Here is a 14,710-nt window from a genome sequence, read left to right on the forward strand (position 1 = left end):
AGGGTGAATTGATATTATGATTATTTGTTTTAATTATAACATAATTATAAATGATTTATTTTTCCATTTCCAATAGCCTACAGTACCTATAAATTTGAATGTGTCAGCATTTTGTGCTTTTCATAGCCCAAATGACTAAACATCTCTATTTCCTAGTACGGCAGAGACGCTGCACATTCTCACTCCGCTGTAAGGCAGGAGGAGGAGCCAGGAGGTGGCCACACCCTCTCCTAAGGGCACGTTGCTGCTCTGCCTCTGTTCCCATAGCGTGTTTTTATGTGTTTGCGCATGCGCAATCAGTTCCCCAAGATTATAACCATTTACGTGCAAAGGCAGCTCTCTACGCTGCCTTTGGACGTAACCGTGCTATGCTAAATGCTATACGTAAGTTCACAGTACATTAGTGAATTGATCCCATGTGACCGCTGCTGCTACATTCTCTAGCTAGTGGGCGGGATAACACTACAGTCAGGATGACAGCGCTAGAGATGATAAAGAAACTTTGTTTTGAGGAAAAACGACAGCTTTTAAAAGATGAAGACCAACACCTGAGATACCAGACCTTCAGTAAAGGTAAGGTCAGAACATTGTTGGTACTTTCTACAGTGAATGAAACAAAAGGAAGGATTGACTTTGTGGATGCTCCTCACTGATGCTGTTCTGAGTTGTTGTTGTTGTTATTTTCTCCATGTTTCTGTGTTTCCAACACAAACAACAGATGTGCTGCCTTGTCATGAGATATATGTTGTTGGGAGAGTATGGAGGCTATATTAAATAATTGTTTATGTTTCTTTAATGGTGTTTATGATGTTGATTTTGTTAGATTAACACTTGCCAGCAGAAACCCTATCCTACCCTAGTGCTCATGGCACGTCACTGCTCCTATCTCCTTTCCTATCCACTGTCTTTAACCCCCGGTAGTGTTTAAGTGGTGGCCATGATGAAAGAGCATTCAAATTTCCTTTAAGCTGAGGAAAGGAGACGCGGCCGTCGGGTTATTACGTCACCTAGTGGAAGTGCGTCTGATCGTCAAAACAAACGTGATCACCTTTTCCTAACTCCTCTCCTAACACCTTTCCTTAATCCTGTGACTTCATCCACGGGGTTATGGAAAAGTAGATAGGAAAGGGGATAGGAGGGACTTTTCAGACAAAGCCCAGGTGTTTAGGAGCAGAGACACATCTAAAAGTCTAAATCTAAATGATCTTAAAGTAAACAGTCACATGAGTAAATAAATAACGGTGTCACAGTTTGATCACTGTGACACCGTTACAGTGCTTTACTATTGCAACAACACATCATCAATAGGATAAAATTTAACCTGTCTCACGACGGTCTAAACCCAGCTCACGTTCCCTATTAGTGGGTGAACAATCCAACGCTTGGTGAATTCTGCAGATCGAGCCGCATTTTCTCGTCCGATCCAACAGTGACTAGTGGCTACCAGACTCTAGACGCCCTCACTTTGTTGTTCTTCTTGTTGTGTACACTAGTTAAAATCACTACTCCTCTGTTATGGATCAGGCTGAAATTTGGTAGCTATAACCTATGGATGTGTACGCATCAACGCTCGGAGCCCAATTTTTGATTTGGGGCCCCAAAAAAAAGTCAAATATTATGACGGTTGGTGGTACCAAATCATTGGCACATACCAATATATGAGTGAGGCCCATTACCGCGTACGTGTCTTTTTTCAAATGACTACTTCTCCTTTAGTCCTCATTAGATGGGAACACAACAGCTCTTCAGCATGGTCAAACCTGTTATGTTACAGTGGGAGTCAATACGTTGTTAACGTTGTTTTACCACCAAACAAACATGTAGTTCATCACTACTGACACAGAGCAGCGTTCTAATGAACAGAGGGAACGGAAACACATCGACACAGTTTTAGTAACACGAATGTAAATTAGAAGTCACGTAGTACATCTCACAGTGTGCGTCGCCATTTTACTGAGACATCAGTTTGATCGTCTCAGGCTGTTTGGATCCTGCTGAGTCATGGTCCTGAGCTCAAGGGACATTTTGTTCCACTTTTTTAATTAGTTCTGTCGGATGTATCTGGGTTCAGAGTACAATGGAACCTATTATCAGACATTCACTTCACTTCAACACTTTTAATTATGCATCATAAAATGTAAATACCTTGAATTAATCTAAATCTTTGTGATGTTCATGTATTTTCTGGTTTACCTGCCCAGAGACTGCAGATGTAAGTTAGCTATTTGCTACTCTTGCACAATGTCCCTGTTAAATAAACAATAAATGAAATGAAATCTGAACCCTTATTAATGCTCAGTAATGTTGCTTTAAAAGGGCTGAACATTAGAGTGTCTGTGTCTGTGTGTGTGAACCCTCTGGTCCGTGGCCCTCAGGGTTCACAGGTGACTGTTTCAATGGGCTCCACCTGAGGCTCAGTGGGTGGAGTAGCGATGTCCTCCACTGGCTCAGAGTCAGGCTCCGTCACATGTACAGCCACCTGGTCACATGACACGGACCAGTTAGACCAATTAGCTTAGTGAGCTGAAGTTAGCATGTAGCATTGCCGGAGTTAGCATGTAGCATAGCTGGAGTTACAAAGTAGCATAGGCTGAGTTAGCATGTAGCACATTCTGAATTAGCATGTAGCATAGCCTGTTTAAAGGTGCAGTCTGCAACTCTTATAAAAGTGACTTTTTGTCATATTTGCTAAAGCTGTCACTATATAAGGACAGATTTACATTAAACTAGTAGTTTGTGTGAAAAAAAACAGGCTCAATAAGCCCCGCCCCTTGCTGCTCCTGCAGCCTTTGGCAGATTGCCAGAATGCACCGTGACTGAGCAAAAAGAACCAATCAGAGCCAGGATTGTGTTTGATGGACTGTCTGACAACTGTTGCTCACAGGCCCCGCCCCTTTCCCGGAGCTAGAGTGCTGCCTTTTTTACAGTGTATGGTCTGGAGGAGTAGAAGATGGAATTGGTGACTTTTCTGCTTGAAAGGTAATTACTGTTGCTTGATTTACATTATGTTTGATTTGTAATTGTTACACTAGAACTATGTGAGTGCATGTGTTCATGTGTGTGCAGCAGCCTCTGTGTGGGCTGCTGTAAGTGACACTGTGTTGATGCTGCTGCTGAAGTGTGTGCACATAGAGAGAGAGAAGTGCTGCAGTAACATGCTTTTAACAGAGCATGTTATATTACTGTGATGTTGCTGTCGGACTAACGTTAGCTTGCTAGCTCCTCTGAGGGAGGGACTTTGGAAAGTTTGGAGGCAGGGCAAGAGAGCAGCAGGGAGGGAGGGGGAGAGAGGGATCTGAGAGTTGTGCATTGCACCCTTAACTCTGAGCTGGAGTTAGCATGTAACACAGCCTGTTTAACCCTGAGCTAGAGTTAGCATGTAGCATAGTTTGACTTAGCATATAGTACAGCCAGGGTTAGCATGTAGCATGGCCTGAGTTAGCATGTAGCACAGCCTGTTTAACCCTCAGCTAGAGTTAGCATGTAGCAAAGCCTGAGTTAGTATGAACAGCATAGCCTAATGAACCCTGAGGTAGAGTTAGCATGTAGCACAGCCTGTTGAACTGGAGTTAGCATGTAGCATATCCTACGTTAGCAGGTAGCATAGCCTGAGTAAACATGTAGCATCACATAAGTTAGCATGTAGCATAGCATGAGTTAACATGTAACACAGCCTGTTTAACTCTAAGCTAGAGTTAGCATGTAGCATAGCCTGTTTAACTCTGAGCTGGAGTTAGCATGTATAGCCTAAGTTAGCATGTAGCATAGCCTGAGTTAGCATGTATCATAGCTAGAGTTAGTATGTAGCACAGTCTGAGTTAGCATGTAGCCTAGCCTGAGTTAGCATAGCCTAAGTTAGCATGCACCTCAGTCTGTTTAACCTTGAGCTAAAGTTAGCATATAGCATAGCCTGAGTTAGCATGTAGCACAGCCTGTTTAACCCTGAGTTAGAGTTAGCATGTAGCATAGCCTGAGTAATCATGTAGCATGGCCTGAGTTAACATGTAGCCTAACCTAAGTTAGCCTGTAGCATAGCCTAAAATAACATGTAGCACAGCCTGTTTAACCTTGAACTAGAGTTAGCATGTATCATAGTTAGAGTTAGCATGTAGCACAGCTTGTTTAACCCTGAGTTAAAGTTAGTATGTAGCACAGTCTGAGTTAGCATGTAGCCTAGCCTGAGTTAGCATGCAGCATAGCCTAAGTTAGCATGCACCTCAGCCTGTTTAACCTTGAGCTAAAGTTAGCATATAGCATAGCCTGAGTTAGCATGTAGCACAGCCTGCTTAACCCTGAGCTAGAGTTAGCATGTAGCATAGCCTGAGTTAGCATGTAGCACAGCCTGTGTAACCCTGAGCTAAAGTTAGTATGTAGCACAGCCTGTTTAACCCTGAGCTAGAGTTAGCATATGTCATAGCCAGAGTTCATCATGTGTCATAGCTAGAGTTAGCATTTAGCACAGCCTGAGTTAGCATGTTGCACAGCCTGAGTTAACATGTAGCACAGCCTGTTTAACCCTGAGCAAGAGTTAGCATGCAGCAGAGCCTGAGTTAGCATTTAGCACAGCCTGTTTAACCCTGAGCTAAAGTTAGCATGTAGCATAGCCTGAGTAAATACCGTTACCTGAGAGGGTCCAGCTACAGACGGGACCGTCTGTACAGCAGGGACAGGAGGGGGGCGACTCTGAGGGTAGACTGGCCTCTGACTAGGAGCCTACACACACACACACACACACACACACACACACACACACACACACACACACACACACACACACACACACACACACACACACATAGTTGTTAGCTTCTACTAAATTAATGAGAATTAAATTAAAGATGAACCTGAAACTTTTAACCAGTTCAAATAAATTTATGTTTTTCCTGTTTTGTCGTATCAATCTGCGGTGTGTGTGTGTGTGTGTGTGTGTGTGTGTGTGTACGCTGACCTGATTTCCACCAGCAGCGAGCACACTGAGCCCAAAGAGCATGGCAGTGATGCAGATCAGAAGCTCCAGTACCAGGAAGATGACCAGAGTTCCCAGGATACCATCAATGAGCAGCTGCTCACAGACAGGAGAGAAAGCTCTGTCACAGTGAACAATTAAACTCATCCATGTCTGTCCTTTAACGACAGAGGTTCTCAACCTGTTCAGCTCACAACCCCCAAAATAAAGGTCTCAGAGAGCGGGGACCCCCACTGTAGCTGAAGGTGGTTGAACACAGACATGAACATTGAAGAATGATTATGATGGTCCATTGTTCTATGAATCTGTGATAACCACATTTATTTATTCATCTGAATAATATCCACTGTTATCCAGTAATGTTTATTATTATTATTATAGTCATCTTAAAGATGGAAATCCTGGTTTTAATCACTAATAAAATGATTCAAAGTGACCAAAAATGGTGGAAAAGGAGATGAAATGAGATTTTTAAAAAACACAGAAATTGGTTAAAAGTTGCAAATTAGAGTGGATAAAAACAGACAGAAAAAGTGTTCAAAGTTGAACCATTATATTGGGATAATTAGTTTAAACTGGTAAATAATGGGCATGACAAATGGTGAATGTGGTTAAATTGGTAAAAAATAAGCATGAAATATGGTGAAAAGAGGTTAAAAGTGATAATAATGGGTCAACATATGTGACATTAGGTGTAAAAGTGGTAGAAATGGTTTATAAGTGATGAACATGTCTGGAAAGTGGAAAAAATGTGCAGAAAAGTCATTGAAATGTGATGTAGAAGTGTCAGAAATGGGAGAAATGAGGCAAAAATACAGTAAAAGTAGCAAAAATATAGCAAGAAAAAGTGTTGAAAATAGGTTAAAATATGGTGAGTTATGTGTAGTTGCAGAAAAGGGTAAAAATAAGCAAAAATAGGCCAAGGTTGAGAACCCTTGCTCTACATGCACTGTACTCAGAGTGAAACGTACGAACATTCACTTACTTTACACTTTTGCTCGATCAGTCCGGTGCATTTCCTGAAACAATGTTGCTGCAGTGGACAGTGAAGAAAGAAATAGATGGTCTTAAAACTAATCTTAAAATTTAACTAAAAACTAGTCTTAAAACTTAACTAAAAACTGATCCTAACTTTAAACATCAGTGATGAAGAACTCTTTGGTCATCAGGACTTTAAACACAACTTAAACACATCTTTACCACGTTAGTTGCAAAGTAACAGATTACAAGTACTCACGTTACTGTAATTGAGTTGCTTACATATTATATTATATTATATTATATTATATTATATTATGTTGTTACCCACATTTGGCATGCTTTAGAGTACATAAATGTATCTATACTTAGAGCCTGAGAAGGTTTTTTTTTGTTTTTTTAATTGAAATAATTGGTGTTATTTTATTTAAAAAGTAATTGTACATTTTGACAAACCTTTTATTTTATACAGATGTCTTTGTGTAAAATAAATTAAGTTCCAATTGTGGGAGATTTGGTCTTTTTCTTTTTATATATGAGATATTTACTGTGTGCACGGGAACCGTACCAAGATTAACTTTTATTTTGAGTACTATTTAATTAAGATACTTTTTACTTGTACTTCAGTATTTCATGTATGACTTACTTGTACTTGTATTTGAGGACAATTTCAATCAAATAACAGTACTTCTACTTGAGTAGAATATATCAGTACTCTTTACACTTCTGCACCAAAGGTGTCTGAGTTTGTCCTGCACACATTGTTTCAGTCGAGCACCAAACCACTCAGAGCCTAGCTGCTCACTAGCTGCTCACTAGCTGCTCACTAGCTGCTCACTAGCTGCTCACTAGCTGCTCACTAGCTGCTGCTCAGTAGCCGCTGCTCACTAGCTGCTCAGTAGCTGCTCAGTAGCTGCTCACTAGCTGCTCAGTAGCTGCTCAGTAGCTGCTGCTCAGTAGCCGCTGCTCACTAGCTGCTCAGTAGCTGCTCACGAGCTGCTCAGTAGCTGCTGCTCAGTAGCCACTGCTCAGTAGCCGCTGCTCACTAGCTGCTCAGTAGCTGCTCACTAGCTGCTGCTCAGTAGCCACTGCTCACTAGCTGCTCAGTAGCTGCTCAGTAGCCGCTGCTCAGTAGCCGCTGCTCACTCGCTGCTCAGTAGCTGCTCAGTAGCCGCTGCTCACTAGCTGCTCACTAGCTGCTTACTAGCTGCTCAGTAGCTTCAGTGCTAATGGCTAACCCTGGATTTCCACTGGATCCGTAACGCCTCCACTACGTAACTCCAGCAATCCCCACCGCCTCCGATTTTGCTGCGTATCTGTTGCAGCAAGAACTCAGAAGATCCCGCGAATTCACGTATTATTGCGCATTATACTGTATATTGTACATAAGATTAAACATGGATAAGTGCAATATTTATATGTGACACACAGAAAAATAAATAAACTCATTAATAAATGATTTTTAAAGTACTTGGATCGAGTAAAACGTGGTATCAACTGAAAGGTCTGGTTCCCTCGAGTCCAAATGTGTGCTTGGTTTTTGGGTAAAATCCAAATTGCGGCCGCTAGAGCCGAAACGCACAATGCACGGGCCGAAAATGCTATTGATTCCTCATTTTGTAAAAAATGTGGTATCAGCGGACAGGTTTGATCTCCCCAATACCGAATAAGAGCTCAGTTTTGGGCTACAGTCTGAAATGGTCCCATCGGAGGCCCCGGAACGTGGTTGCTTTCCTCTGCCAGGGGTAACCTTAGTCACATCCATTGACTGATTCATTGACTGAATTACGATCTTCCTTGAACACTGAGTATTTTACTTTGAAAATAATCCAGATATTGTATTCTGTCTATGCACTACTTCCTGTTCTGCACAGGCTTATTTTTCTTAAATCACTGCAGCACAGCTCCAGCATCCAGCAAAAATAGAAGCTTTGCGTATCTGCTGCAGAGGGCTCCAGCATGACTCAGCAGTTACGTAGCAGTTTCGGAGCAGTTACGTAGCAGTTTCGGATACGGTGGAAATTGGGGGTCAGAGTCAGAGCAGCACCATGTGATCTACGCTGGTTTGTAAAGCACGTACCACAGCGTGGAGCTCCAGGCGGCGACAGTGTTCACAGTGGTAGGAGTCCTGACGGTACGGCAGGTGTTTGGACATCAGACCCAGGGCGGCCGTGGTGAACGCTGCACTGATGAGGTGAAGCACCAGCACAAACTTCACCTGCAGCAGCACACGTGCAGCAAGCGGTCAGACTACAGTCAGCTGATCACGCTCACATGGGTCATACCACGCACTTCAGTTAAAAACATTCTGTCAGACACGGAGTCAAGCTAAACTGACTTCACGTGAAGGATTTACATTCACAGGTGGTGAAATAACCCAAAGTTGGGGTCCAAAATAAAAATGAAGTCAAATAAAGAAAAATAGTTTTATATCCCAATAAAGAATAACCTTTTATTACAAATTTCCCACATGCAGTTATGAGTTTGTTTAATAAAACATCGCTAACATTAGCCATTTGTGCTGAAAACTAACACAGCTATGTTAGCATCTGTCGCTTTAAACAAGACTCAGCTCTACTGGCTACCATGGTAACCATGACTGAGATGAAGACGAACTCACCCAGAACATGGTGGGCCTCCTCCCACTGTGGACCAGCACGGAGCCCGACAGCGTCACCTGCAGGTCACAAACACATCATTGACTCCTGTTATTATTATCATCATCATTATTGTTACTATTATCATCATTATCATTATTATCAATATTGTTATTATTATCATTATTATTATCGTTGTCGTTATTATTGTTGTTGTTGTTGTTGTTGTTGTTGTTGTTGTTGTTGTTGTTGTTGTTGTTGTTGTGGTTGTTGTTGTTGTTGTTGTTGTTGTTGTTGTGGTTGTTGTTGTGTTGTTGTTGTTGTGTTGTTGTTGTTGTGGTTGTTGTTGTTGTTACCTGCAGCACCACGATTAGGAACAGAGCCACGTCCCCAGTGAAGTGGACCTCGTGGATCTGGAGCACTGAGGAACTGAGGCAGAGGATCAGCGCTCCAATCACGATCTGGATGGCCTGGGGGGGGGAGGGGGGAGGGGGGGGGGGTGCACAGGGAGAGGGAGTCTGTGTGTGCAGAGGTCACACACTGAGCCACACTCACACACTCACCCCCAGAGTCTTGGGCTCCATCTTCAGGTGGGACTGCAGCTGGACTGCAGTGAGCGTGCCCACTGCAGTCCTGGGGTCTTTGTCATCAGGAGCCATTGTTCTGAGGAGGAGGGGGAGGAGCCAATCAAAGATCAAAGCATGAAGGACAAGAGCAGCTGAGCCTTTTATATACACACTAACAGACAACCATTCATATGAATGATCAGCCAATCACATCAATCAGCCAATTGTGGGCGTGTGGCCATTATAATGCATTTTGATTTGTCTTCTGTTCTTTATTTGCACGTGTTATATTGTTTGTCAATTTTATTAGTTTGCCGTGATTTACTGCAGTTCTGTTGCATGTTTTGTTTGCTGTGTTTTAGTTGAAAACCTTTTTTTTTTAGTTAATTATGCCAACCCACTACCTTTTGGACAATTGCTGGCGTTCAGAGCAGCTGTGGAGCGGTGGAGCCCCCTTTCGGCGGCTGACCATCAACAGAGGGACCTCTTGCACCGCGGAAGAGCCCCCTGTCGGTGGGACAGTGCCATACCCCCCAGAACGAGCGTACTCCACACGTTCCAGGGGACAAAGTGACAAAAGGAGAACTGCCACTCCCGACCAGGAGGGGCAGTGATGGGTACAGTGAGCAGGCCTGGGTACGGAGACACACATCAAATATCTCCTCCATTATCGCTGGGTCCTGGGACAGTGAAATCCTCACAAAGTTCTGCCTGATAGGTGGTGAGGAGGGAGAGGACATTCATGGCCCTGATCGAGAGGGTAACTAAGTCCTACAGGACAGGTCTGACTGGAGACGGTCCGATTTTGATGGCAGCATTGGTCTCCATGGAGACACGGCAGGCTGACGTGGGAGTAGGTGCGTCACTACAAAGTGGCTCCACCGGCAGCATCCTGAGCAGTCGGTGATGGAGGCATCTGCTACCGGGGTCCGTGGCTACCCCAGGGATGCGCTACTTCGATGAGCAGCTCAGGGAAGACAGGAAGGATTTGCCTCGGTGCGCCCCTGGAAACGGGCAGCTTCTTCCGCTCATAGCGGGACTTGGTGGTTTCAGTCACAATGACGGCCTAGGAATGGCCAGCTGTGTGGCAGCACGTTTACAAACGTCCATCATGTCCAGTTTTGGAGGATGGGAGACGGGCGTCGAGCCCTCCATCTCCTCCTGAGAGGCGGCGAAGGAGGCCGACAGCCCGTCCCGAGCCAGGGCGACGAACAGCTTGTTCTCATCGTCCGCACTCGATATGAGTGGGTTGGAAGAGTCCTCAAACTTTCCACAGTCTCTCACGAGGACATCCTCGTCAAGTGGGGAGATATTCCCCAGGTTCAGCTGAGAGCCCTGAGCAGCAGCAGCATCCAGAGGAGTTACCTTTTCCCAGTCCACCGTGGCAGGAACGCCGGTGCTAGCGAGAATGCGTTTAAACGTGAGCCGTAATGTCCAAGACGTCATGGACAGCATTGTGTTTCCAAAAGCATCTGGGTCGCTGAAGTTCGGAAGCTCGGATACAGCAGTTTGGAGCTGAAGCCGGGCCGCACACTGCAGTGAGGACCCAGGAGGGAGACCAACGTGTGGCAGCTAGCACCTCAATGCTAATATGTAGCAGCTAACACCTCAATCAATGTTAAACATATAGCAGCTAGCACCTCAATGCTAACATGTAGCAGCTAGCACTTCACTGCTAGCGGGTTGCAGCTAGCACCTCAATACTAATATGTAGCAGCTAGTACCTCAATGTTAACATGAAGCAGCTAGCATCTCAATGCTAAACATGTAGCAGCTAGCACCTCAATGCTAACCATCTAGCAGCTAGCACCTAAATGCCCCCATGTAGCAGCTAGTACCTCAATGCTAATATATAGCAGCTAACACCTCAATGCTAACATGTAGCAGCTAGCACCTCAATGCTAAACATGTAGCAGCTAGCACCTCAATGCTAACATGTAACAGCTAACATCTCAATGCTAACATGTAGCAGCTAACACCTCAATGCAAACATGTAGCAGCTAGCACCTAAATGCTAAACATGTAGCAGCTAGCACATCAATGCTAAACATGTAGCAGCTAGCACATCAATGCTAAACATGTAACAGCTAGCACCTCAATGCTAACATGTAGCAGCTAACACCTCAATGCTAACATATAGCAGCTAACACCTCAGTGCTAACATGTAGCAGCTAGCACCTAAATGCTAACATGTAACAGCTAGCACCTCAATGCTAACATGTACCAGCTAGCACCTTAATGCTAACATGTAGCAGCTAACACCTCAATGCTAACATGTAACAGCTAGCACCTCAATGCTAACATGTAGCAGCTAGCACCTCAATGCTAACATGTAGCAGCTAGCACCTCAATGCAAACATGTAGCAGCTAGCACCTCAATGCTAACATGTAGCAGCTAGCACCTCAATGCAAACATGTAGCAGCTAGCACCTCAATGCGAGCATGTAGCAGCTAGCATCTCAATGCTAAACATGTAGCAGCTAGCACCTCAATGCAAACATGTAGCAGCTAGCACCTCAATGCGAGCATGTAGCAGCTAGCATCTCAATGCTAACATATAGCAGCCAGCACCTCAATGCTAACATGTAGCAGCTAGCAGGGACAATGGTCCTAGTGGAGCAGACAGTGTCTCCAATCCACACTGACACTCAGACAGGGTTCAGAACCAATAATAAATCCATGAGTGACAAATGAACAAAGTCAGTGATAAATGATTGTAGTGACAGTCGACCACTCTGTGGTAGAGGATGTGGGCGGGGCTAGAAGCGCTGCTACAGATAGCATCGTCTGACCCAACTTATCAACTGTTATGTAGAAAAACTATTTCAGACTAAATTCATCATCTTCATCAGTTGTTCTGTTTATTTCATGATATCAACAGATATTATAAATATTTTACACTGTTCAGTTTATATTTCTCTGGAATAAGTGATGTTTTTATTTTAATACAAAAACACATTTGTTTTATAAAGTTTACTAAAAATCCAGAAAAGCATGAATATATTTCAGTTAAATATAAGTTAGTGTTTTGTGAATAATGTAATCATAATATTATTTATTAATATTACACATTATGTTATCACTCAGTGATGGAAATAATAAACATTAATTAGTTGTTAAAGATCATTTATTGTTTTCATTGATTCAGTCATAAACCAACATATATTTAAACTTAAATGTTACTTCTAGTGAGAAATATTGAAGGTTTGATGGAAGATGAACTACATGAAGAACAATGAATCACACACACACACACACACACACACACACACACACACACACACACACACACACACACACACACACACACACACACACACACACACACACACACACACACACACACACACACACACACACACACATCTTTGGTCCTCTTGCGTTTTTATTGATCAGCAATAGTAAATGCAATACTTCATTATTACTTTACGACGTTATTAATACAATCCCCACCCCCCCCCCCACACACACACAATAAGCTCTCTCTATGTCTGTGTGTGTGTATATGTGTGTGTGTGTGTGTGTGTATGTGTGTGTGTCCTCCAGCTCTGCAGCATCCTGCGGGCCTTCACAGAGACATGATGAGGACATGAGGACAGGTGACACCCCCCCCCCCTTGTGTCTGTCCTAAGCCCCCCCTGTATAAACTAAAGGTGACCCCCCCCCAGCAGCAGCTCCTACCTGGGTGGGGCGGTGTCCCGGGTCCTGGTGCAGTCTCTAACTCCTCTGCAGTCAAACAGGCTGTGGGACAGTCAGCAGGGGGCGCCAAAACCATGACGTCAGAGCCGTGACGCTCCGCACAGAGCGTGTGTTTTTAAAGGTAAACAGCAGCTTTAGTTGTTTATTTCACTTCTACACAAACCTCACTGATTGGTTGGATTAAAGCAGTGATTCCCAAACTTTCCAGTCCCGAACCCTGAAGCCACGCCCCCTTTAAACCAATTTTTACCTATTTTCATTTTGCAAATTTTTGTATCCAATTTTTTGCCTCTTTTCAAAAGGTTCTGACACTTTTTTCAGACTTTAGCTTCTTTTGTCAATAAACATATATTTTTTTCCTATTTTTGTCCATTATCGCAAGTTCATTTTGACACTTTTATCCAATTATTGTCCTTTCTTGATTTATTTTGGCCATTTTTCATCCAAGTAAGCTAACTTTTGCCAAATAAATACCATTAATTTCCTTTTTTTCCTACATTTAGCCTCTTCTTGTTCCACATTTTTGCTTTTATTCACTATTGTTTGCCACATTTTGCTCATTAAAGCTATCCTTTGCTATTACATACCACCTGGTTCCTCATTATTTACCCATTTTTTTGGTCACTCTTGACTCATTTTAGTCTTTTTCACTCCTTTCTTTCCATGTTTTTGCTATTTTTTTCCACCTCTTGCCATGTCAGCCTCCACTCGTTCCTCAAAAATCAAAAACAAGGTAGCAGACCGGATGGGCCCACTTTGGGTCGATGACCGGTATGCCAGAGGGCCAGCGCACCCAGATTGAAACACTTTCCTAATGTTAGATTCTATTCACACGTCTGTGTTAATGCGTTTCAGGAGAACCAGTCTGTGTTCTCCTCTCCCTCTCTAATCCAAACTTACTGTATTTCATCAAACATAACTTTATATTTTGTCTTTGTTGTGTTTCCATGGTGATGATAGAGTAGATCTGTGTTTCCTCAGCTGCTTTCACGCCAACATCTAATGTTTCTCCACAGGTCACAAACATCTGCTCATCTGTTCATCATTGCACAACACAGTCACATCCATGTTTACTGAGGAAGAAAAATAACAAGAACAAGAGGAAAAATAAGAAAAGGAGGAAGAAAAAGAAAAAAAAAGAGCAAAAAGAGGAAGAAAAAGAGGAAGAGGAGAAGGAGGGAAAAAGCATAAAAAGAAGAAAAAGAAAAAGTGGAAGAAGAGGAGAAAAGAAGAAAAAGAGGAAGATGAAAAAAAAAAAGTGTAAAAGAAATAATCAAACAGAAGATGAAGCTTCACATGATGAAACATTAAAACTAATTCACTCTTTATAAATACATTATACTGTGATACTGAGGAGAAAGTAGATACTGTCCAAACAGGAAGTCACATGACCTGATGAGGAAGTGTCTCACCTCATGTTGAACATCAAGTGGATAAATGTCACTAGTTCACTCACACTTTATTAATCCACAGGAAACCATGATGACTTTTGAATGAATCATTACACATATTCTTTACAGTTCAATGACCTTACATAAGGACAGACCTGTGATGACATCATTGCTGTGATGTCATCAATGCTGTAGTTACATCATTAAAATAAACACATGTTCACACCCTGACATTCATCCTGTCATCGTTACACAGTCACTCACTGATGAAGGCACAGAGTCACTATGACATCACTGATGATGTCACAGATCAAAGGAAAAGCTGTGGCTCCTCCCACCTGCTCTCAGACACCCACAATGCAGTGGGAGTGCAGCCCTTTGGCCCCGCCCAACAAAAAAACAGCTGTTAGCTCTCAGGATGATGCAACAGCATCGCACTCTTAGGTAGACACACGCCCCCAGGTCATGGACACCTCAGTGGACACGCCTCCAGGTCCTGGTCCCACGCCGCCC

At 43.1% G+C, this 14,710-nt stretch overlaps 1 protein-coding gene across 2 annotated transcripts; it reads right to left on the bottom strand.

Moving 5' to 3' along the window:
- Nucleotides 1-818: 818 nt before the first annotated feature.
- Nucleotides 819-12,872, bottom strand: LOC114458923 (uncharacterized). 2 transcript variants are annotated; one of them, XM_028441302.1, is made up of 9 exons: nt 12,789-12,872; nt 9,105-9,204; nt 8,898-9,011; nt 8,565-8,621; nt 8,025-8,162; nt 5,952-5,999; nt 4,949-5,062; nt 4,624-4,713; nt 819-2,479 (listed from the first exon to the last, which is right to left on the bottom strand). In XM_028441302.1, the coding sequence occupies exons 2-9, from the start codon at nt 9,198-9,200 to the stop codon at nt 2,372-2,374; spliced, it is 765 nt and encodes a 254-aa protein (XP_028297103.1). In that variant the 5' UTR covers nt 9,201-9,204; nt 12,789-12,872; the 3' UTR covers nt 819-2,371. The 2 variants fall into 2 exon arrangements, with proteins under 2 accessions (XP_028297103.1, XP_028297104.1); XM_028441303.1 differs by lacking the exon at nt 5,952-5,999.
- Nucleotides 12,873-14,710: the final 1,838 nt, after the last annotated feature.

Source organism: Gouania willdenowi, unplaced genomic scaffold (assembly GCF_900634775.1).
Source record: "Gouania willdenowi unplaced genomic scaffold, fGouWil2.1 scaffold_214_arrow_ctg1, whole genome shotgun sequence".
Classification (NCBI taxonomy): Eukaryota; Metazoa; Chordata; class Actinopteri; order Blenniiformes; family Gobiesocidae; genus Gouania; species Gouania willdenowi.

Excerpts from the sequence above, each read along its gene's own strand:
- LOC114458923 (XM_028441302.1), bottom strand. The coding sequence starts at position 9,200 with ATGGCTCCTGATGACAAAGACCCCAGGACTGCAGTGGGCACGCTCACT. Across the intron at positions 4,714-4,948 it reads TCGCTGCTGGTGGAAATCAG|GCTCCTAGTCAGAGGCCAGT; the intron begins GTCAGCGTACAC and ends GTGTGTGTGTAG. Across the intron at positions 2,480-4,623 it reads CTGTAGCTGGACCCTCTCAG|GTGGCTGTACATGTGACGGA; the intron begins GTAACGGTATTT and ends TCATGTGACCAG.